This window comes from Cnephaeus nilssonii, assembly GCF_951640355.1.
Source record: "Cnephaeus nilssonii genome assembly, chromosome: 4".
Lineage (NCBI taxonomy): Eukaryota > Metazoa > Chordata > Mammalia > Chiroptera > Vespertilionidae > Cnephaeus > Cnephaeus nilssonii.
This window is the reverse complement of record NC_137075.1, coordinates 81,945,690-81,967,293: the sequence shown is the minus strand read 5'-3', so window position 1 is coordinate 81,967,293 and position 21,604 is coordinate 81,945,690. Positions and strand designations below refer to the sequence as shown.

General features: G+C 53.8%; 1 protein-coding gene across 11 annotated transcripts in view; it reads left to right on the top strand.

Annotated features, from left to right (window-relative positions):
* TMEM229B (transmembrane protein 229B) overlaps positions 1–14,251 on the top strand; it is a 39,309-nt gene extending 25,058 nt beyond the window's left edge. For 4 of the 11 annotated variants that reach the window (XM_079769957.1, XM_079769953.1, XM_079769958.1 and 1 more), the window contains exons 2-3: positions 1,760–1,871; positions 13,550–14,251. In XM_079769957.1, coding sequence (XP_079626083.1) covers positions 1,815–1,871; positions 13,550–14,074 — 582 coding nt within the window. In that variant the 5' untranslated portion in view covers positions 1,760–1,814 and the 3' untranslated portion in view covers positions 14,075–14,251. Of the gene's footprint in view, positions 1–243; positions 458–1,759; positions 2,005–6,329; positions 6,396–13,549 lie in introns of those variants that run through there. The other 7 variants (XM_079769960.1, XM_079769959.1, XM_079769961.1 and 4 more) reach the window with 6 other exon arrangements.
* Positions 14,252–21,604: the final 7,353 nt, after the last annotated feature.

Below are 21,604 nucleotides of genomic sequence, written 5' to 3'. Positions count from 1 at the left end.
CCACAGAGGAGCCTAGTGCCCTGTGCACCTGGGACCTACTCTAAGCGGGCAGGAAGTGTTGGAGGGGGCTGGGACTCCCCCCCCTCCCCCCACTATACCATCACCTCCTCATCCAGCCCCACCAGCTCCCTGGGGAAGACTAGGAAGCAGGAGGTGCCCAGCAGGAGGGAGCCTGTTCTGATCGCCCCGGCTTCGTCTGCCAGGGTGATACCTCGGCCAGCAGTGGGCTGGGCTCCCAGGGCTGACGGCAGCGACCAGCAGGCTCTGCTGCCAGGATGTGGGCTTTGGTTTCTGTTTCTGTCTGCGTTTTGACTTGTGCGGTGGATGTGGCCTGCTCAGGGCCCAGGGAAGGGGAAGTGCCCGTACCCAGGGGTGGCATTGAACTCCCCAGGCACAGGGTCATGGTGGTGCTGGGGTGTCGGACATGCCCCATTCAAGCCCTTCCTCGAGGGGATAGGTATGTGCCTTGGTGACCTCTTGCCCCCCATCAGGCAGGCATGGAGACGGGGGAGGGGGGGGGAGGCTGATGGGTGGGGCAGGGTTGGAGGCTCCTGTGTGTGGAGGAGCTGGGAGGGACAGAGGACAGGGACAGTGCCCAGCATAGCCTCTGCCCTTCATTTCTCAGTGCAGGGGAGAGACCCGGGGGGTGCACACCGTCTCCACCCACCAGCCCATGGGCACACAATGAACTTCAGGTCCCCAACCCCTGCCCTGTCGCTGCTTGGCTCCCCCACTGCCTTGCAAGTTGTCAGCTTAGGGAGCAAAGGCCTGAGGCCCCTCTGCTCATAGGGCCCGGGGTGGGGCAGGGAGGAAGGTGACCGGAGGTGTCAGCAGGGGGTAGCCCCTCTGTGGCCCACCCTGTTTGGCCATCCAGGCGGGATGGTGCCAGCTGCCCTCCACGCTCCCCCTCCCCAGGCATACACTCTCCTCCGCTTCCGAGTGGCCAGTGCGTCCTTCCGTAGGCCGTGCTGCCCCTGTCCTTGGGCTTGTGCAGATGGTGCTGAGTTTAAGGGGTTTTCAGGGAAGCTTCCGCACCTTCATAATAAAACAAAACACCTGGGAATCTCTATCCAACGGTCAAGTCCTAGGGATGTATTGGAAATACGTACGTGGCCAGGGACGTTGTCCAGTTAGAGTTATGGCAGCTGTAGTCAGTTACAGGTGTTAATAGGAAGGCCTCCACAACAATAATGACAAAATAATGGAATGAAGTAAGTGTCAGGGTGGTGGGATTGTGGGTAGAGGGGTTAGCTCCTATTTTGATGGTGTGCGTGTTGTTCTAACTCCCTAAATGCGAAAACCAGCACCTGACATTGCCTCCCCCCGCCCCCCCCCCCATGGGGCTCGTGACCACCCTTGGGAACAGATGTACCCACTACAGGGTGAAGGTGAGTGTCGGCTGAAGCTAAGTAAGAAGGGAGCCGGATTGTAAAATTATATCCGCTCTCTGATTTATGAGTGAGCACACACTCGCTCGTGGTAAAAGGAGTCCTAAGTCCTGGCCCCCCCTGGGGATGTGACTTGAGATGGATCCAGGGCGCTCGTTGCTGGGTTAACCAGCCCCGAGCAGACAGGGCGGCCTGGAGGAGGGGGCCGGTTCCAGGGGAGGGGTCAGGCAGTGTGGGCAGCACGAGTGTCGAGTGCTGAGCCTGGAGCTGGGCCTTGTGGTGTTCGCCTTGAGGCTGCTTCTCTGGCGGGCCCCGGTGGCTCGGAGCTGGGGACAGTTGAAGCTAACGAACACCTTCTCTTTTATTCCCAGGGACACATGGAAGCCACCTGCCCACTAGCCGAGGATCGGCTCAGCCCTGGGACTGATGCTTGCCCACGCTGCTGAGAATGGCACGGTCGCCCAACCAGGCACCAGGACAAAGGTGAACCCAGGACACTCCTGGACAGCGATCCCGATGTCTGTTCTGAGCTGCGCACTGAAGGGTGTGATAAGTGAGTGTGTGACGGGCTCCCCGGGGAGAGCCAGCCCTCGCGGCCTCGACAGCGTGGAACCAGGTCGGGAAGTCCTGGCCTGAGCCTGCTTTCTGTCCCAGGGCCTGCCAGGGCCCCCCTAACCCCTGTCCAAGGCCCCCGTAACCCCTGTCCAGGGCCCCCGTCTGGAACTGAGCATTAAGAAGTAGTCCCAGAGGAGAATAGGGCGGGAATGGGCGGGCAGGGTCCAGCAGTGTCAGGCCATGTCCCTTGCTGGAGTCATGGCCTCGAAAAACAAGGCCAGACTCAGAGGCGACGTGAGTGGCAAGAGACGCCCAGCACCCAGGAGACGCATCTTCCCAAACCCTCCTTGTCTGCGGGCTCACGGATGCTTTGAGCCTTGGGCTCCCCTTCTGTCAGTAGGAACCGTGCCTCCCCTGGGACGTGGTCTCTGCCCAGGTGCCACGGACAGTTTCTGTGACTCAGGTAGAGCACCCAGGGCCCTGGGAGGTGAGGGATTTGGGGCACCCGAGCTGCCATAAAACTGGCCATCGGGGCGTCTGCTGCTTTGGGCCCATCTCCTCTTCAGTCCAGATAAGCTTCCTGTAGGGCGAGGGGCCCCCCACTGTGGAGCGTCGCCTGTCCTCACGTGGCCTTTCTTTCCAGCCCTGGCCTCTGGCTTTTCCTGGATGATGCTTTTAAACATGGCAGTTGTCAGCATTTCCAAGCCCCAGAGGCCTGAAGGCTGTTCTGTCTGTGGGACCAGGGACCAGCAGGGAGAGGGGGTGCGCTCCTGACTGGACAAGCATTCGGGAGCAGCTGGGCTGGTTCCACGGGAGCGGGAGCCTTAGGTTCCACGGGGGAGCTTGCAGGGAGGGAAAGGAGTAACCAGGTATTTCTCAGCTTTAGGTGGAGCTTGACTCGACTGGCAGCTGAGAGTATAAAACTCAGGGCTAGCATCTGTGTTGACTGAGTCTGGGCTTGCAAGATCAGCCTGTGCTGGGAGGGTCTTTCAGGAAGCGTGCTCTGGGGTTGCTCTGTGGCCGGCGAGTGGTGAGTGTGCCTGGACCGTGGGAGTGGCGTGGGGGTGGGGAGAGGCCCCTGGAGGCCGCTGTGGGAATGCGGTGACTCAGTCAGGAGACCTCTTACCCACATAGCACAGACGTCCCCAGAGCAATCTACATCACCAGCCTTCAAACGGGGTACCCTCTGTCCCATGAACCCACTTCTAGAATTATTCAACAGATAGTCCCAGAGAAGAAAAGGGCTGAACTCTTTTGTTACCGGCGTAAAACAAGATGTTTCTTGTGGTGTGGGTGTAACAGTGGAAATGGGAAACAGTTGTTCTCCCTTGTTGAACATCTGTGTTAAGCAAATTACCGTTTTCTACTTGTGGAATATTACACAGCCATTGTAATAATGAGCACATAGGCAATACACCGATATGGAAAAACCATTATGATATAATACGTGCTAATATCAGGTTACAGAGCAAGTACATTAGGGTAACTTGTAAAATAAACTTGTGAGAAAAGATTGCAAAGAGGAAATGATAATGGCTGCTAGTTTGGTGGAATTAGGCATGCCTTTTCTTTTCTAAGATGCCTGGATTTTTCTCTCAAAACAAAATTTAATCTGGATGAAAACACAACACACCATTAGTGGTGACTTTCTTTACGATGTGGGGTGATGGGGGGCTTTGCTTTCTAAGTCATTCCTTTCTGTAATGTTTAAATTTTAGCTGTGAGCATGTTACATTTGTAATCAGAAAAAATAATAAAGATATTTTGAAATGATAGAATTGAAATTTAAAAAAAAACACAGGAGAAAGAGGAGAATAGAAAGGTCAAGCTGGCTAGCTATTTATATCTGCTCTCATCAGTGTTTAAGGGGCTGTGCCTGCTTGGGCCCAATCATTCATTCACTCATTCATTCATTCCATAGGCAGTAGTGGGTCTTGTTGCCAGGCACTGTCCTAGGCACTGGACAGAGGCCCTATCCTGATGGAGCTTTTTCTCTAATGGGGTGCGGCGGGGTGGGGTGGGGGGCGGTATGACAATGAACAAGTAGCAAAATATCAGAACGTGAGAGCGCTGTGAAGAAAACAAAATGGGGTGATGTGAGTGACAGGGAGGCTGTTTTGGGGTGGAGATCGAGGTCTGAGGGGTGACGGTGAACTGAGACCTAGATGACAGCAGGGAGGCGGCCACTGAGGTCTGGGAGGGCCTTGCCGGCACTGCGCAGGGTGCCCAGCCTACGGGCCCGTCGCGAGCGCCCTTTGCTGCTTGAGCCCCGTAGAACCTCTGGGTCGGGGCTGACTGTCCCTCACGCCCACCTCCCTCTGCGCCTGCCCTGCCCGCTGGGATTTGCTTAGCACCTGAGACCCTCCCCTGCTTGCTGGCCTGTGTGGAGTGGTTGCCCCTGACACGCTGGCTGCTGTTGGTCCAGGCACAGGGCTTCTCTGGCCGGCCTGCACCTTGGCCACTGCTCCGGGCGGGCAGGGCTGGGCCACCTGAGAGTCCCAGCAGTACTGGGGCAGCTGGCAGCTAGGGGGGCTGCAGGTAATGTGTGTCCTGGTAGGGCATCCCTGAGGCCCCGAGAGGTGGCTGCCCTGGCCCTGAGAGGGTCAGCTCGTGACCCTGGGGGACCCTGGTGCAGATCCTGCCAGACCTTGGCCTCAGAACAGAACATGGTCTCCCACAACAGTCTGAAAGCCTTTGGTAGCTCTGACACCCGTTCTGAGCTTCACTGATGGTCTACCTTAAATCTCATGTCCTTCTTGTTCCCTGGTGTCTCTCCGTATACCGTCCAGCCTTCCGGGAGCAGAAACTCGGAAAATGGTAGTGCCCTCAGAGGAGCCTGTAGTCAGCTTCGAGCAGTCAGTATCCTGGGGGGACTGAAGGCTCTGGAGCTGGGCTCGAATCCCACCTCTGCCTTGTATAGCTGTAAGAACTTAGGCTAATTATTTAGTCTTTCTCTGCCTCAATTTCCCCATCTGTAAAATGGGCTTGAAGAGTATCTGAGTTAATACATGAAAAGTGCTGAGAAGAATGCCTGATGATTAATATTACTAGAGGCCCAGTGCATGAAATTCGTGCACGGGTAGGGTCCCTAGGCCCGGCTGGCGATCAGGGCCGATTGGGGCCTTCCGACTGCTGGCTGGGGCCTTCTTTCTGGCTGCCGGCCAGGGCCTCCTTTTCCGGCTGCCGCTGCTGGACGCCAGCTGGGGCCTGCCTTCATTCCGCGCCGGCCCCTGGTGCTCGGCGCACGTCATAGCAAGCGATAGAACTCCCGGTCGAACTCCCACGGGGACACTTTGCATATTAGCCTTTTATATACATAGAAGATGGTGACTGAGAGGTGGAGGGAGGACCATCCCAGGGGACTTTCCTAGGGGATGCCCACAGCAAGAAAGGGTGGAAGTCTGGCATGTGGGCCAGCCAGTGACTACAGGTGTTTTCCCCCACTTGCTTCCCTTCCGGTCCGGAAGCAAGCTCATGTCGTCCCCTCCCCCGCAACTTGATAACCACAGGGGAAGCTCAAGATGGTTTCAGACCTTGCATCTTGCACCCAGATGCCCAGACGCAAGGGCATGGATTCCACTCACCTGCAGTACAGGGTCTGTCAGGGGCCTGGGCTCACGGTCACTCAAGCCCCACCCCCACTGCCTTGCTCTCAGGACTGTGCCCCACCGCACCTCCCCAGAGCATAAAACGGTAGTGATTTGTGTACCTGGGGATGGGGAGTGAAATTTGGGAAGTCAATGGGGTGAAAGAGGAAGGCTTACTTGGCCTGGCTACATGGAGGGGGAAGCCCGATTTTCTAGCAAGGTGCTCCTCTGGACAAAAACTCCCAGAGTCATTGTGTGCGGCACCTCAGCTTCCTGGAACAAGATGGGAGTTTTTGGCAAAACCAAGGACAGTCATCTCATCTGGTTCTGCTTCTAGCCTGCCCTGGGCTTTTATGCATTCTCTTCGCTCCTCTCAACCGCTCGCTCTGCTCTCCGGCGCCCTGAGGAAGCTCAGCAGGCCCCGAGCGCAGCAGGGGAGACACTCCTGGGGAGCAGGGCTCTGGAGGCAGCCCTCTCCCCTCCCATCACCGGTCCTTGGAGGAGCAGTGTGCTGCCGGGAAAGTCCTTGAGTCCCGGCCCTTTGCTGGAACTCCGTGTTCCCAGACCCATGGACCATCAGGTTTGAGGAGTTTCATCAACACTTGTACTTACTTGAGTGCTGTTCCCCCAAATCCCTCTTGTGAGACTGTCCAGACTTTTTTCCTGCCCTCACTCTTGCCCACACTCTCCTCTTTATTCCACCCTACATGTTCCTGTTCGGGCTGTTCCATTTTTGTGTCCCGGTTCTCAGGATGGTGTGTTTGTCACCGGGAGAAAGCGGCCAACATCCAGTGTGCTCGGTGCGCGGCGGGCTCTTCCGGACCCATTTCTTCCCAGGGCTCCGATCCCAGGGCCGAGCGAGGAGGTATGGGAAGGGGCCGGGGCAAAGGGCACAGGTGGGGGGAGGCTAGGCAGGGAGAGGTATCGGTTGGACCCAGCAGAGGGTGGGTGAGCTCAGTGTAAGCTCGGCACCTGTGGTGATCAGACATGGGTTTGGGGAGTGGAGTTCTGAAAATCCACCCGAGCCACTGCCTGCCTCTAACCTGAGTGTCTGTCCCACCACAGTGTCTGTCCCATCCCAGCTGACTACACTGTCTTACCTCGCCGTTCCCTGTCTTCACCCCCATCTCCTGGCCCCAGCCAGGACTTCCAGGTTCTCCCATTTATCTTGCGTGAACCAGGCGAGTTCTCTGGCACGACACCTCAGATGCGGTCTGGCCTTGCTTAGATATGCTTCCCCTCCACCTACGCCCTGGCACAGAAGATTCCAGAAACAGAACCCAGGCCTCTGGCACCTCGTTCTCTCCCTCATTATCTCCTGCTCAGCAGCTTGCCCTCTCTCTGCCTGTGACAGCTCTCTCTTTATTCTTGCTTCTGCTCATAAGGCTTGGGAGTCCAGCGCTTCCAGGTGGCCTGCTCCGGGGGCCACCGGAGCCTCTGATTTGTTACCGATCGGGGAGCCCATGCTTGGCCGTCCCAAAAGATGAGATCAAGAGGCACAGCGGGCAGGACTTAAACATCAGCATCAAGGTGGGCGCCGACTTGAGCGAGGAACGTCGCTGTGCGCTTGGCTGAGTAGGAAGCCCCTTCCGGATCCTGTGGGATGGAGGAGCGTGGGGTTCAAGTGCAGGTCGGTGGACAGACCCGAGTGCAGAGGCGTGAGTGGGGCGGGAGACAGTGGTCTGTTGGGAGCTCAGGGTAAAATGAGGGTGTGAGAAGCTGTGCCCCTTTCCTCCAGCCGGGCCTCCCCCCCTCAGCCACGCGGGAGCTCGTGACCGTCCTCACCTGAGTGGTGCTCTCCCTGCGGCTGTTTGTGCGGTTATTGTTTTCACGGGGTTATATGACTGCCAGGTTGGTGCTCTGGGTGGAGAGAAAGGCCTGACCTGCTTGGCAAAGAAGGCTGCCCGGCCGCTGGTGAGGGCAGGGGCCGGAGGACCCTGCCTCAGGGGGCAGGGGGCATTCGCAGTAGGAGAAGCTGACCAGCCAGCCTGGCTCTGTGCCAGAAACGATAGCCACCCTTTCTTGAGTGTTGGCTGAATTCTCAGTCGTGTGTTCGCTCATTCGTCCACACGGTAACCCTCAGGGATAGCTCTTCTTGTTATCCTCACTTTACCTGTAGGGAAACTGAGGCACGGATCCTGCAGGTGGAGGGTGTCAGCCAGGAGGCAAACCCAGGCTGGTAGGATACAGAAGTCCTGCGCTTAACCCCCACACCTGATTCAAACCTGGGAGCCATGGTTTGTTGTAGGGGGTGGCGCAGGAGGGAAGAACCTGTGTTAATTTCACATGCGTTCAGGTTTCCTAGGTTCATTTGCCTGGCAGATTTATTGAGCATTTTCTCCTTACAAGGCACAAAGATGAGTAATACATATTCATGGAATGATTTTTAAGAGAGTATGTATTTTTATAAAAATTATGCATTTTTGTTGGAAATATTTTTTCGTCTCTACAGAAAACTACAAAGAAGGAACCAAGGGTCACTTATATCACTCACCATCCAGAGGTGATTGTGGCGAAATTCTTGGTATTATTTACACGTGTGTGTGTGTGTGTGTGCCTTTGCCAAATCGAAATTATATTAACTATTCACATTTGAATCCAGCTTTTTCTCTTAACATTGTAGTCAACATTCATCAAGTGGCTACTAGTGCCGGCTCCGGGCGAGGTCTGGCAAAGCTGAGTGTGACGTGTCGTCACAGACGCCAGCTGTTGCAGAGGTGACAGCAGGGCAGTGGGCAGCTCTGGTGGTGGAGGCGTTTAGGGAAGTCTTCACGGAGGAGCTGGATCTTGAAGGACTGTGAATTCACAGGCTGTGGTGGGGGTGGGGGTAGAGGTAGCAGTTGGGAAGGGCCCCCCAGGTAGCAAAAAACAGCAACATAAAGACCTAAGATAGAATCTGAGGCAAAGGGGTGTCACTCACGACTTTACCTGCCATCCCCAGGGGTTTGGGCCTTATGTTCAAGACCCACTAATGGTTAAATGGGGATAAACATTGGATTTGCGTTTTGGAAAGATTGCTGTTTGTACACACTCTTTCATCGTGTGATGAGTGAATTGGAAAGGAGGCGAGGAGATGATGGAGTCATCCAGGTGAGAGATGACAAAGGCTTGAACCAGAGCAGCAGCAATGAGAAAGAGGAATGAAGAGAAGAAGATGGGTTTCAGAGATATTTAAGAGGTAGAAAGGACAGGTGTTAATGGCTGACTTGGTGCTTTGCCATGTGACTTGTGTCGGCCAACCAGACGTTAGTGGGCGTGACTTAACCAGTCTTTTTTTTTTTTTCCATTAGTATCTTTTTTTCAATAGACTATTTTTTTTTTTTTTTTTTAATTATCAGAGAGAGGAAGGGAGAGGAGAGAGTGAGTCATCAACGATGAGAGAGAATCATTGATCGGCTGCCTCCTGCACACACCCTACTGGGGATTGAGCCTGCAACCCGGCCATGTGCCCTGACCGAGAATCACCCGGGTTGTGGGCTCAATCGATTCTCTCTTGGATCTTTACATTCCTGGTTCATGGGTTGACACTCAACCACTGAGCCACAGGGGCTGGGCTTAACCGAAGTCTTGAAAAGTGCTGGTGCCATTGGGCTTGTCGCTCTTGTGCCTTTGCCCTTGTCCTGAGAAGAACATGCTGGGGGTAGTCCCCTGGGCTCGGGAGGAGGATGAGAGACAAGTGGAAGAGAGTCACCCCAGCCAAACAGGAGAGAGCCTCCAGAGGACTCGCACTCTTAGGATGGAAGTCTTGAGTCCCAAGATCTGCCAACCCATGGACACGTGAGCTGTAGATTTAAATGAGTAGGTTTAAGCCACTGAGTTTTGGGATGATTTGTTATGTGATGGTTGCTAACTGATAAGAAATGTCTTGGTTCCTGTGTGGAATGCTTACTGTGTGCCAGGCACTATCTAGGCACGGGAGATACAGTGCTGAACCAGACCGACAAGGTCCTTACGCGCAGGGAGCTCATGTGAGAGGGGGGATGTGGCAAAGGAAGCCAGAATGACGCCAGGACTTCTGGCTGTTAACTGGGTGCATAGTGGTACCAGTAATCAGGATAGGTCGTAGGAGGATAACAGGTTTTGAGGAAAAGATAATGAGTTTGATGTAGGAAAGGAATTGGAGGTGCCTTTGGGACATTTAAGTGGACGTGTCCAGGAACGAGTGGGATATGTAGGTGCAGAACACAGGAAAGATGCCTGGCTGGGGACTGCAAGTTATCAACATGATAAAACAAAATATCAGCTCGGCCATTGTGGGTCAGTGGTTGAGCATCGACCCATGAACCAAAAGGGCCCCCATTCGATTCCCGCTCAGGACACATGCCTGGGTTGTGGGCTCAATCCCCAGTAGGGGGTGTGCAGGAGGCAGCCAATCGGTGATGTTTCTATGTCTCTACCCCTCTCCCTTCCTCTCTCTCTAAAAATAAATAAATAAAATATTAAAAACAAACAAATAAAAACAAACTGAACATTAGATGTACCAAAGAGAGACAGAATTAAGTGTTGTGGATATTCAGAGGAAAAAGAGAGGACTTGTGTCTGGGAGGATGAAAAAGATTTTGCTCTAAAGGTAACCTGTAAGCTGGGTTTGTGCTTGTGCAGGTGAGAGGAGAAAGGCACACCAAACACAATGGATAGGATTTGCAGAGGCATGGAGGTAAAACAGAGAGAGCTGGACTATAGGAATAGGCTGAAGAAGTAGATTAGAGGAGATCATGGAGAGCCTTGAATGCCAGGCCAAGGATGGTGTAGGGCAAGCATGTCAAACTCAAAGGCTAACACGGGCCAAATAAACAAGGTTTAAGTTTATGTGGGCCGCAAAAAAAACAGAAGCTTCAATTTTCATAGAAACGTAGGTTTATTTCGATAGAGGCATGCTGAATACAAAGGGCTGAAATAAATGAGTGATCGTTAACATAATAGAACATTTTAATAAAAATTAATATTTTTTCTTGAACATTAACTTACTAGACACTGAATAACTACACAAATTAATAAGCGTAATGCAAATAAACCTATTTTTCTTGTTCTCCAAAAGCAAAATATTTCCTGTTGTGCACACCAAACAAGTCATTTAAAGACTAATGACGTGGGAATCGGCTGCTAAAATATTCACTGCTAGTATTAGTGGAGAGAAATGGTGCACCTGCGTGTAAGGCAAGCAAGGGAAATGAATGCAACATGATAATAGTAATCAGTCATTAGCGAACATTGTAGTTCATTATTAATAATTATGTATAACCGGGTATTGTAAAAATTAAGTTATGAAATTGTTATTAAAATGTTTCTTACATAACGTATTGGCTGGGCCACAAAAATATTCGTTGTGGGCCGTATGTGGCCTGTGGGCTGCAAGTTTGACATGCTTGGTGTAGGGTTTCATTAGGAAATAGGGAGCCATTGAATGTTTTTGAGCAGGAGAGTGACACTAGGCACTTATGTCTAGGAGATGGAGAGTAGTTTGTAGTGGGATGAGTTTTGAAGAAGTCAAGAGATACAGATTCCAGGCTCAGCTCTTGCATTCACTGGCCCTGGGATATGGGCAAATTACTTCTCTCTGAGCCCCAACTATCTCTCTTAAAAAACAGGAGTAAAGCCCTGGCTGGTGTGGCTCAGTTGGTTGGAGCGTCATCCTGTATACCAAAAGGTGGTGGGTTCCATTCCTGGTCAGGGCACATACCCAGGTTGTGGGTTCTAGCCCTGGTCCAGGTGCATACAGGAGGCACCTGATTAATGTTTCTCTCTCACATCAATGTCTCTGTCTCTGTCTCTGTCTCTCTCTCTATCTCTCTTACTCTCTCTCCTTTCCTATCTCTAAAATCAATGAAAAGCATATCTTCCTCCAGTGAGGATTAAAAAAAAAAAAAAAGTGGGAGTAAAACTACTTGCCCTTCACCTGAATCTTCTTTTGTTGTTGTTAATCCTCACCTGAGGATATTTTTTCACCATTGATTTTTAGAGAGAGTGGGAGGGACAGGGAGAGACAGAGAAACATCTATTGGTTGCCTCATGCATGGACCCCAACCAGGGCCAGGGATCAAGCCTGCAACCAAGGTATGTACCTTTGACCAGAATCCAACCTGAGACCCATTAGTCCATGGCTCTATCCACTGAGCCAAACAAGGTAGGGCCACATTAATCTTAATTGTGTAAAAACCAACGACAAAATGTGAATGAAAGTGCTTGGAAGACCATAAAGCAAAGCACAAGGGTGTGTATTTTGTGACCAGGCTGCTGAAAGATGAGACTGGAGTTCCTAGACAGGTGGGCAGACTGCAGATGTCATCCTGTTAACCTCTGACCGCTCTCCCACCTTGGAGAGGGGATTGACAGCGATGCCAAGCCTGGTGTCCACTGGCAGCTGGCCCTGCTGGGATTCATGTTCTCATGCTCTGTCTTCCTGTTCTCCATGAAGCCTGGACTCTCCCATCCCACCATCATCCCCGTAAACAACACGTGTCATTTAGAGAATGCCTGTTTGGGAGAGGCCTGTGCCATGGCTGCAGAAGAGAAGACCGGAAACATTTGCTGCCCTCAAGGAGTGCACAGCCTCCTTGGATCAAAAGGGCATGTGCCTAAAATAGTAAATAGGGTGGCATTTGATAAAGGGCCAATGAGTGGTCTAGACAGCTGCTGGGGAAGGGTGAGGAGAAAGCACAGAGGCCTGAGGGCTGGGCCTTGAGGACTGGGCCTTAAGAGAAAGGAGGGGGAGGGGAAGAGAAGTGGAGGGAAGATTCTCTATCAGCTCACTGGGTTCCTTTCACCATCGAAACTAAACACCAAAACCCTGCTTAAGGGAGCAGTTAAGGACAAATGTGACCACAAGGAGCTACCACTTCATACCCATTAGGATGACCATCCTCAGAAAATAACAAGTGCTGGCAAGGATATGGAGAAATTGGAACCTTTGTGCGTGGCTGGTGAGAATGTAAAAACGGTACAGCCGCTATGGAAAACAGCAAGGCCATTCTTCAAAAAAAAAAAAAAAAAAAGAATTACCAGGTGATCCAGCCATTCCACATCTGAGTATATCCCCAAAAGAGTTGAAAGCAGGGACTCGAGCAGCATTATTCACAATAGCCAAAAGGTAGGAGCAACCCATTCATGGATAAATGTGACAATAAACAAAATGTGATATATCTAGATAGATGGATCACAATGCAGCCTTAAAAAGGGAAAGAAATTCTGGCACATGCTATCATGTGGATAAACCTTGAAGACACTCCACTAAGTGAAATAAGCCAGACACAAAAGGACAGCTATTACATGATTCCATTTACATGAGGTGCCTAGAGTAGTCTATAGAGACAGAGAGTAGACTGGTGGTTGCCATGGGCTGGGGAGGGGATGAGAATTCCTGTTTAATGAATATGGAGTTTCAGTTTGGGATGATGAAAAGGTTCTGGAGATAGATGGCAGTGGTGGTTGCACAGCAGTGTGAATGTACTTAATACCACTTAATTGTACACTTAAAAATGATTAGAATGGTAAATGTTGTTATGCACACGTGAGCACCCATGCATGAAAGACAAATGTGATGGCTTGCTTAGAAATACCTCAGAAACATGAGAAAAAGCGAGGGAAGAGATGGGGACCCCAGGGGGGCCTGGTGAGAAACCAGCTCGTAGCCTGGAAATGGGGGTGATTGACGGGCCAGGCCAGCTGACTCTCTCACCGACCACATCCAACAAAGCTAGTCTGGGAAGGCTAGCAGACACCTTCCTCCAAGAAGCATTTGAGTAGAGTTACTCGGAGGAAGCCAGTGGGGTGGTTTGCTTTCTTCGTTTCTCATGCCCACGGCTCAGGTAAGGCAGATGGGATGAAGTCATGACCATGGAATAAGGTCGAGCGTATGGTTGGTAACCAAAGGGAAAGGCAGAGGCAGGTTTGAAATCCGCTCGGCCTTGGTTGCATCAGAGCCTTGGACTGGATGGTGGGAAGGCAGCAGGAGAGGCTCAGCCCTCCCTCCCTCCCTCCCTCCCTCCTTCCCCACCTCACCTGTCTCCTCCGTGTCCCCAGCAGCTGGCTCCCGTGGGCGCCATGGCTTCCGTGGAGCCCCTGACGGCGCTGTCCCGCTGGTACCTGTACGCCATCCACGGCTACTTCTGCGAGGTGATGTTCACAGCGGCCTGGGAGTTCGTGGTGAACTTTAACTGGAAGTTCCCGGGGGTCACGAGCGTGTGGGCGCTCTTCATCTACGGCACCTCCATCCTGATCGTGGAGCGCATGTACCTGCGCCTGCGGGCCCGCTGCCCGCTGCTGGTGCGCTGCCTCATCTACACGCTCTGGACCTACCTGTGGGAGTTCACCACCGGCTTCATCCTGCGCCAGTTCAACGCCTGCCCCTGGGACTACTCCCAGTTCGACTTTGACTTCATGGGCCTCATCACCCTGGAGTACGCAGTGCCCTGGTTCTGCGGGGCCCTCATCATGGAGCAGTTCATCATCCGGAACACCCTCCGCCTCCGCTTCGACAAGGACGCGGAGCCGGGGGAGCCCGGGGGCCCCCTGGCCCTGGCCAACGGCCACATCAAAACTGACTGAGTGGGGGACTCCTGGGGGAGGGGCTGGGGTCTCTCATGGACCCTGTGGAGGAAAGTACGAAGCTGATGGAGTTGCCCCTTCTGTACAGCACAAACCCTGCCTCACCCTGGCCTCAGCCCTGCGGGTGCACACAGCCCCAGCCTGGCCTCAGCCCTGCGGGTGCACACAGCCCCAGCCCGGCCTCAGCCCTGCGGGGCGCACACAGCCCCAGCCCTCCACTGTGGGCTGGTGTTGGGGGCGGGCTGTGGAGGCAGCAGAGGGACTTGGGGGTTGGTCCGTGGATCTCACCCAGCTTAGAGGCTGGGGCAGGAGGCCTGAGGCTTCACAGGGACTAGACTACATGGGTGAGGTTGGAAGCAGCAGGCCCTGCCCTGGCTAAGGGACTCTGAGAAATGGGCAAAAGGCGAGAGGCAGGTCTGAGGAGGCTTAGGGCTGCTGCCTCGCCCCCCTGGTTCCTCCTCGCCTGGTTTAGTTGGGCTTTGGCTGGTTCCGTTAGGCAATATTCAGGTGCTTGCTTGCAACCAATACCTCCCCGGGGGCCTGCTGGACGGCAGCCTAAGGACAGACCGGGCAGCCAGGAAGCTGCTTGGAGCCGTGCTAGTCTGCAAGGCTGGGAGGCCTCCCCTTGGCCCCTCTCCCTTCCCCCAGGGCCCCACGCTGCTCTCTTGGCCTCCTGGGGGCCCCCTGGTGCTGGATTCCCACCAACCTTGGGCTTTTGGAGGTTTCAGTCCCTGTGCTTTTGGTGGCGTTTCCCCCCCTTTCTCGCTTCTTTTTTAAGGCCTTTTCCACTATCAGCCCTTTATCCATGTCAATTACCCACCAACCCCCAACTCCCAGGCAAACACAGCAGCTGCCAGAGATAGAACCCTGAGACACCCCACCGGCCCTCCGCCGCCCTCCCTCCACTGTTACCCCAGTCCGGTGGGCTGTGGCAGTGCCCTGGTGCTCTTCTCCATCCATGCCCCCTCCTCGCCGTGGCCCAGCTAACCGCGAATGACACCCACAACACAATCAGGCCAAGATGGGCCCCACAGATCCACATGGGGACCCAGAGACAAATCAGTGTGTGTATGGGGGTGGGGGTGGGTGCTGTGGGGAGGGCGGTAAAGGCACGCCTGATGGTTTATTTTCAGGCCAGTCAGGGGCAGTCTAGCATTCTAGGGGATGGGGGAGCAGGATCCAGTGTTGCAGACCATGGAGAATGAGTGAGGGAGACCCTCCCATCCTTGGTGGGAAGGGATCAGTTCTGGATCTGCCATAGCCCCAGCCCGGCAGCAAAACCTCCTCAGGGCCACCCCTCCTCACCCTCCCCAGCAAGACTGACACTTGGAGCTTGCTCCTCAAACAGTATTAACCCTGCCACGCTCACGGGCGTTGTCATCTTGGGCGCCCATGACAGGTCCATTGCTGGCAGTGGACAGGTGAAAACCTCTCTCCAGCCCACTTCCGGCTCTGCCCCCACTTGCCAAGGGGAGGGTCCATCAGAACACAGCCTTTCCCATGGTACGTGGTCTCTACTTGACCACACTAGAACCCTTAGGTAGAAATTAGCCTTTTCCCTTTTTATAGAACATTAAAAAGTGATCATGCCACCTGTGGAGAGAATCTCCTCTTCCTTGCTGTGTTGCTCCACCCAGATCGTGCGGACAGCCCCGGGCCAGGGCAGGCGGGCGGGTGTGGGCAGGAGTGGTGTCCAGGATTGGGAGAGGGGCGGGGAGACTCTCTGGCAGGGTTGCTCTCTGCAGTTGACCTTGTCCGGGACGGGATGAAGGGCGTTTTCCAGCCTCCGTGTCCTGGGTAGGCTACATCCAGGCATGAACTGCATTCTGCAGGGGCCAGCCCTGGCTTTGGTTTACCTGTGGCCCCAATTCTAGGGCTTTGGGGCTCCTAGGGGCTTCAGGCTGCCAGTGGGGGTAGATGGTGCTCCATGTACAGCTGCAGGGGATTCCAGAGGGAGAATGTTGGCTGGCTTCCCTGATCCCTCTAGGTAATGGTTCCCTTGGTCCTCTCCTTCAACTCCATGCTCAGTCTCTTGGACCCCCACACCCTTGCAGGCCCCCCATGTGGGCCCCTAGACCCTACCGCCCACCTTCGCTTTCCCCTTCCACGATGGCATCTGGTGGTCAGCTTGTGGATGTCTCCCAGCGTAAGGCTCCACAGTTCTCAGCCTGGCCAAGCCCTTGGATGGCCCACTGGATCTGGCCTTTCCAGATGTTGCCCTATGGACATGCCTCGGCACCCTCTTTCCTCTGTGCAGGAGGTCCTGGAGTAGGCCTGCCTCCCTGGCAGTGTGCAGAGCATCGTGTGTCTGCTTCATGGAGCCCCCTGCAAAGGGAGGCAGCGAGCCAGGGCGTGGCCACAGGATCTGCAGCCTCAGAGCTCACTGGGGATAGCCCAGACCTCAACTCCTCTTTATTTTTAGAATCTCCAGGGCCCCAATTCCTTAGTGCCCAGGGCCTCAAGGTTTAGAGTAATCCCGTGCCTGCCGAGCAGTGGGGGTGCTGGCCGAGAGAGTTGGCTTGCTGTTTACGAACTGCTGGGTGTCCTGGGCCTCTCCGCTGGACATCCCAGCATCTCTGAGTTACAGACCGCCGTGTGCTGCCCCGCATGGTTGGACTGCTTCCGTGTCTGCTGGCTGCCCTGCCCCTTGTGCCCTGTTCCCTCGGATGCCAGTGAGTCATAATGGCATCACAATGGCCTGTGCTTATTCTCAGCAATAATACCTAGGGCGTGGCCATGTGTCCTTCTGTCCTGGTTTCTTGCCCGCTGCATGGGTCTCCCGGAGAGGCAGCCGCTGAGTGGGTCAGTTCGTGAGAACCTGTGTTTATGGAGCTCTGGGCTGTGCAGACGTCTTCGCAGGGGATGCAGAGGACCCCCGCTGGAGGAGCTACGGGGAAGGCAGGGAGCTCACCTGCCACCCTGAGGCCACCCCGACCTGCAGGAGCTGCAGGGCCTGGCTCTGAGGCAGGTGGGACTGTCTCTCAACTGCGGTAGCTCCTCAGCAGGACACACGACTGGTTTGTGCGCCCATTGCCTGCTCTGTCTCCGTTAGTGTCTCTGTCTTCTTTTCACATCCGTGCACATAAAATATACTGGTGTTTGTGTTCCAGGACTGGCTCTGACCCATGTCTGTCTTCTTCTATTTTGGAGCCCCTTTCCCCAGGGCTGCCGGGAGCGAGGCCCTTCACACCCAGGCATCACCCTATCCTTTACCCAGAGGGCTGCTGGGTGGGGCCGCCCTGTGGGGAGGGAGGGCAGGTGGCACTACCAGTCAGTCCTTTTCACTGTCTTTGCTCTGACCCTCTCTGGAAACATGAATTCTCCACCCAACCCCTGCCTGCCCACCAGGAGCATAATCTGGTCCAGGCCTCACTTTGGTCCCAGGATACAGGGCAGATGGGGAGTCCCGGGCGTATGCAGAGTGGCTACAGGTTGGCTGTTTCTGCCCATGAGATGAGCTCCTCTCGAACATGCCAGCCATGACCTGGGATGTCTCGGGGTGGGAAGGCACAGGGAGGAGGCTGAGGATGCCTCACAGAGCCGGACGGCCAGACTCCCTACTTGCCACTGTGCTAAGAGTCACACTTGGAAGACACAGACGTCTGCACTCGCCTGGCAGCGCTGCCTCCCTCCCTCCTTCGTGTGCCTCTGCTCTATGTAGCGGCCTTTGTCCCTTCCTCCCACGATTCTCCTGACCACTTTCCTACTGCCAGGAAGAGGGTGGAGGGTTCAGTTCAACTAAACACCCAGGGCTTGACCCCTCCCACTCCAGCCCCCACCCCCACCACAGCTGGGCTGTAGCACCCTGGCTGGTTGTCTGGATGGAGTAGGCAGTGTGCTTTCTGAATCACTGAGACGGCTCTCGACCTCCCCCACTCACCTGAGGCTACTTATTTCTTTGACTGAAAGCTTTCCCCCTTATAAAAGTGAGCAAGCATAAAGCCCCAGCAGTCCTTTACATGTTAGTGTAAATAAATCTATAAGCCTATTCCTTAGAGCAGGTTTCTATAGGAAGAAAGAGGCAAGCATAATGAAACGGGCTACGTTATGGAACTTCAGAGAAGAGGCTTGAGGTGGGGCTCAGAACAAGAAGACTGAGGGCACTCAAAACCCTTCTTTTTTAAAAAAAATTTTTTTTTATTGATTTCAGAGAGGAAGGGAGAGGGAGAGAGAGATAGAAACATCCATGATGAGAATCATCAATCGGCTGCCTCCTGCACCCCCCTCACTGGGGACCAAGCCCACAACCCAGGCATGTGCCCTGACCGGGAATCGAACCATTAACTTCTGGTTCATGGATCAACACTCAACCACTGAGCCACACCGGCTGGGCTCAAGACCCTCCTTCTGTCCTCCGCTCAGCTGGTGCCTCCCTTTCTTGATACTTTCCTTCCTTACTCCCTTCACCCAATCCAGGGGGACCTTGAGACAACACTACACTGAGCGAAGTTCTCTAGGAAAGCTAAGGTCAAGGCCCTTGGCTGCATCTTAGGAAATCTGCCCCAGCTTTGCCAAAGCCTGATGCCTAATTAATAACAGTGAATGAATGGCCACAACCTTGCTGTGCCTGCTGGGGGTGCCTGTCTCAGGAGGGTGTATTGGCTGTACGGCCCCCTGGTGCAACCCAGGGACGGCTGTTTGGTGGGCAGGGAAACAGGTCCAGCAAGAGTGACCAACTCATCATACTGCCGGTTAGAGGGACCGGGCTTAATTTTACCAACAGCTGCGCTTCCTACCACGGTGCCGCGTACTGCCGCAGCGGCCAGGCGCTGCAATGAGAGGTCAAGGGCATCTGCACACTTTCTCCCATGAGAGGTGGGCACTGTTGGTTCCCTGTCCCACGGAGGAGGTCCGGTGGCAGCCGGTCTGCAGCCCTGACTTACCGCAGCACTCTGTTTCAGCGGAAGCAGTAGACACTCTGGGAGGGTTTGTGATGAGTCAGGGTACTCTGTTGTACTTCGATGAGATGATGGGTGTTCGAGACGAAATGCTATTTGCAGAGAAAAATTATTGTTTGAGAGAGGGAGAGTTGGGGTCATGAGGAAGAAGGTATGGGAGGCCATCTTAGCCAGGACTTGAACCAATTGCCACAAGGATCCATCCCTGTGAAATTTTGGCCTCTTGAAACCCTGGGCTTAAGAGTTGAAACGTCTTCCTCCTACAGGTGTTTTGTTTATGCCCTGGGCCTTTTCCCTTTGACCCAGTTTCTATTACTTGAGGTTAAGACTGGGCCCCTTAACTGTAGGTATTCTCGGAGGGTTTGAAAGTACCAAAGGAAAACTTTCTCCTTCTGAAAACTCAGATGGATCTGATAATTGACGTGGTTAGTTCTTCAACTTCTTATTGGACACCACAGCTGGGGTGTGTACAGCTCGTCAGGGAGAAAGACGTGCAGGGTTAATAGTCCTCCGAAGGAAAAGCCTCCAACAGAGGAACCAGACTGGTCTACAGGGACGCCACCCCAGGAGGTGCCTAAACAGGTATAGTACAAAGCACAGCCAGCGCATAGTGGGTGCTCTAAGGAACTCGTGATCATTGAAGTCCTATCGAGGGTTCAATCTCAGTAAGCTTACCCTAAAGGCTGGGCAGAATGTGCCAGAGCACCAAGGCTCCTTTGGCACCTGAAGCTAGGAATCCTGTTTGGACAACCTCCCTACCATATCTTGCTCACCACTGTAGAGCAACTCACTGTCCTCCCTTCTCTTTCCAAACCACTAGTCTCTGCAGAGCCCCGCCAGCACCCCAGCTTCACTCTTAGAGCCTTTGGACCTTGGCCAAAGACCCAGCCCCACTGATTTGTCCATAGCTTCACTCTGGTGATACCATTTCTTAGTGTGGAAAAAGCTGTCCTTTGAGTGCCAAGCAGTGCAGAGAAGAAGGATCCGCGGGTAGTCTGGTCTGGCTCCTTGCCTGTGTTACAATCACACCTTCCAACCAGAAAGGAAGTTCTCTGGTTTATAAAGGTCCATCCATGAGGAAGGTTCCTGAGAATGAAGTGTCTTAGTTTGAATGTAGGGTTGTATTCGTTTTCTAGGGCTACTATCATGAAGTACCACAAATGGGGTGGCTTAAAACAACAGAAATGTATTCTCTCACAGTTCTGGAAGTCAGAAGTCCGAAATCAAGGTGTCAGCAGGAGGCTCTGGAGGCACTAGGGGAGGATCGTTCTTTGCCTCTTCCAGCATCTGGTGGCTGTGACACTTCTTGGTTTCCTAGGCTCGTGGCAGCATCGCTCCAAGTTCTGCCTCCATGGCCACATGGCCTCCTCCTCTTCTGTCTCTGTCTTCTCCTCTGCCTCTTCCTAATCCAACCCATTATCACTGGATTTAAGGCTCACCTACATAATCTAGGATGATCTCAACTCAAGATCCTTAATTTAATTACACCTGCAAAGACCTTTTTTCCAAATAAAGTCTTTTCCAGGGATTTTGATGTGGACATATCTTTTGAGGGGCCACCATTCACCCCTCCATGGGGGTTAAGGAGGGAGATTCCTGCTGAAGCCCTTCCATCCTGTACCCATTTAGGAATTCACTAAGAGTGAGAACTGGAAGTACCGTGTGGTGTGACTCGAGAGAGAACTCAGGGACTTAGGTTGAGGATGGAGCTTTCCCTTCCAAGATGCCTCCTGTGGCTGCTGTGATTTTTCTGTTCAGTGTAGATCTGACCATTTCACCCTTCCTCCAGGTGCTTTAATGAGTTCCCATCACCTTTAGGATCAAGCTCGCCACCTTAGCGAGGCTTACACAGCCCTTTGCGGTTTGGCCTCATTTCTCGCCTCCCCCTCAGTCCCACGCGATCCAGGGAAAAGGACTTGTTTCCCCACCAGCTCCCTGCTCCCTGCCCCTGGGCCAGCAGCCCCTGTGTTCCTGTCCCGGGGACACTCTGACTCCTTCTCTTAGCCCAACCAGAGACCGGGGCGCTCACTCACAGCCAGCAGCACTGGTTGTCTGTTTACTTCCAGCTCTCCCCGGCCCCAGCTCTCGATTTAGTTCAGCAAACTCAGGATGGGAGCTGTCTCCCTGGAAACTCTCCATGTGACAGCCCGCTAGCAGCAGGAGCTAAGTTCTTCCAGTGCAGTCGATGCAGCAGACTTTCATTTGCCCATGCACCTGCCATGCACCAGGACCTGCGCTAGGCTTGTGGGACTACGGTGAACAAGGCAGACCCAGTCTCTGCCCTCCCTTCCCCTGAAATACAGGGCACCAAGAACTGTGATGAGCTGGGTTAGAGAAAGAAGAATTAACTTGATTTAGGGGGTCAGGAAATATTTCTATGTCTGGTAGAGCCAGGGGAGGGGGCAAGTGGGATGGGGAGGTGAAGAGCAGGCCTCCAGATAGAAAAGACAACACACACAAAGGCGGGGAACCCAGAGAGAGCAGGGTGCCCGTGGGTCTGCAGAAGCAGCCAGGGGTGAGTGATGGAGTCCACGAAGAGCCAGACCTGGGTCATAAAACGTCTGTAAAGCAAGGCAGGGAGAGACAGATGATAAACAAACAGAAAACAACAGACTGTATCGCCTTAGAGCAG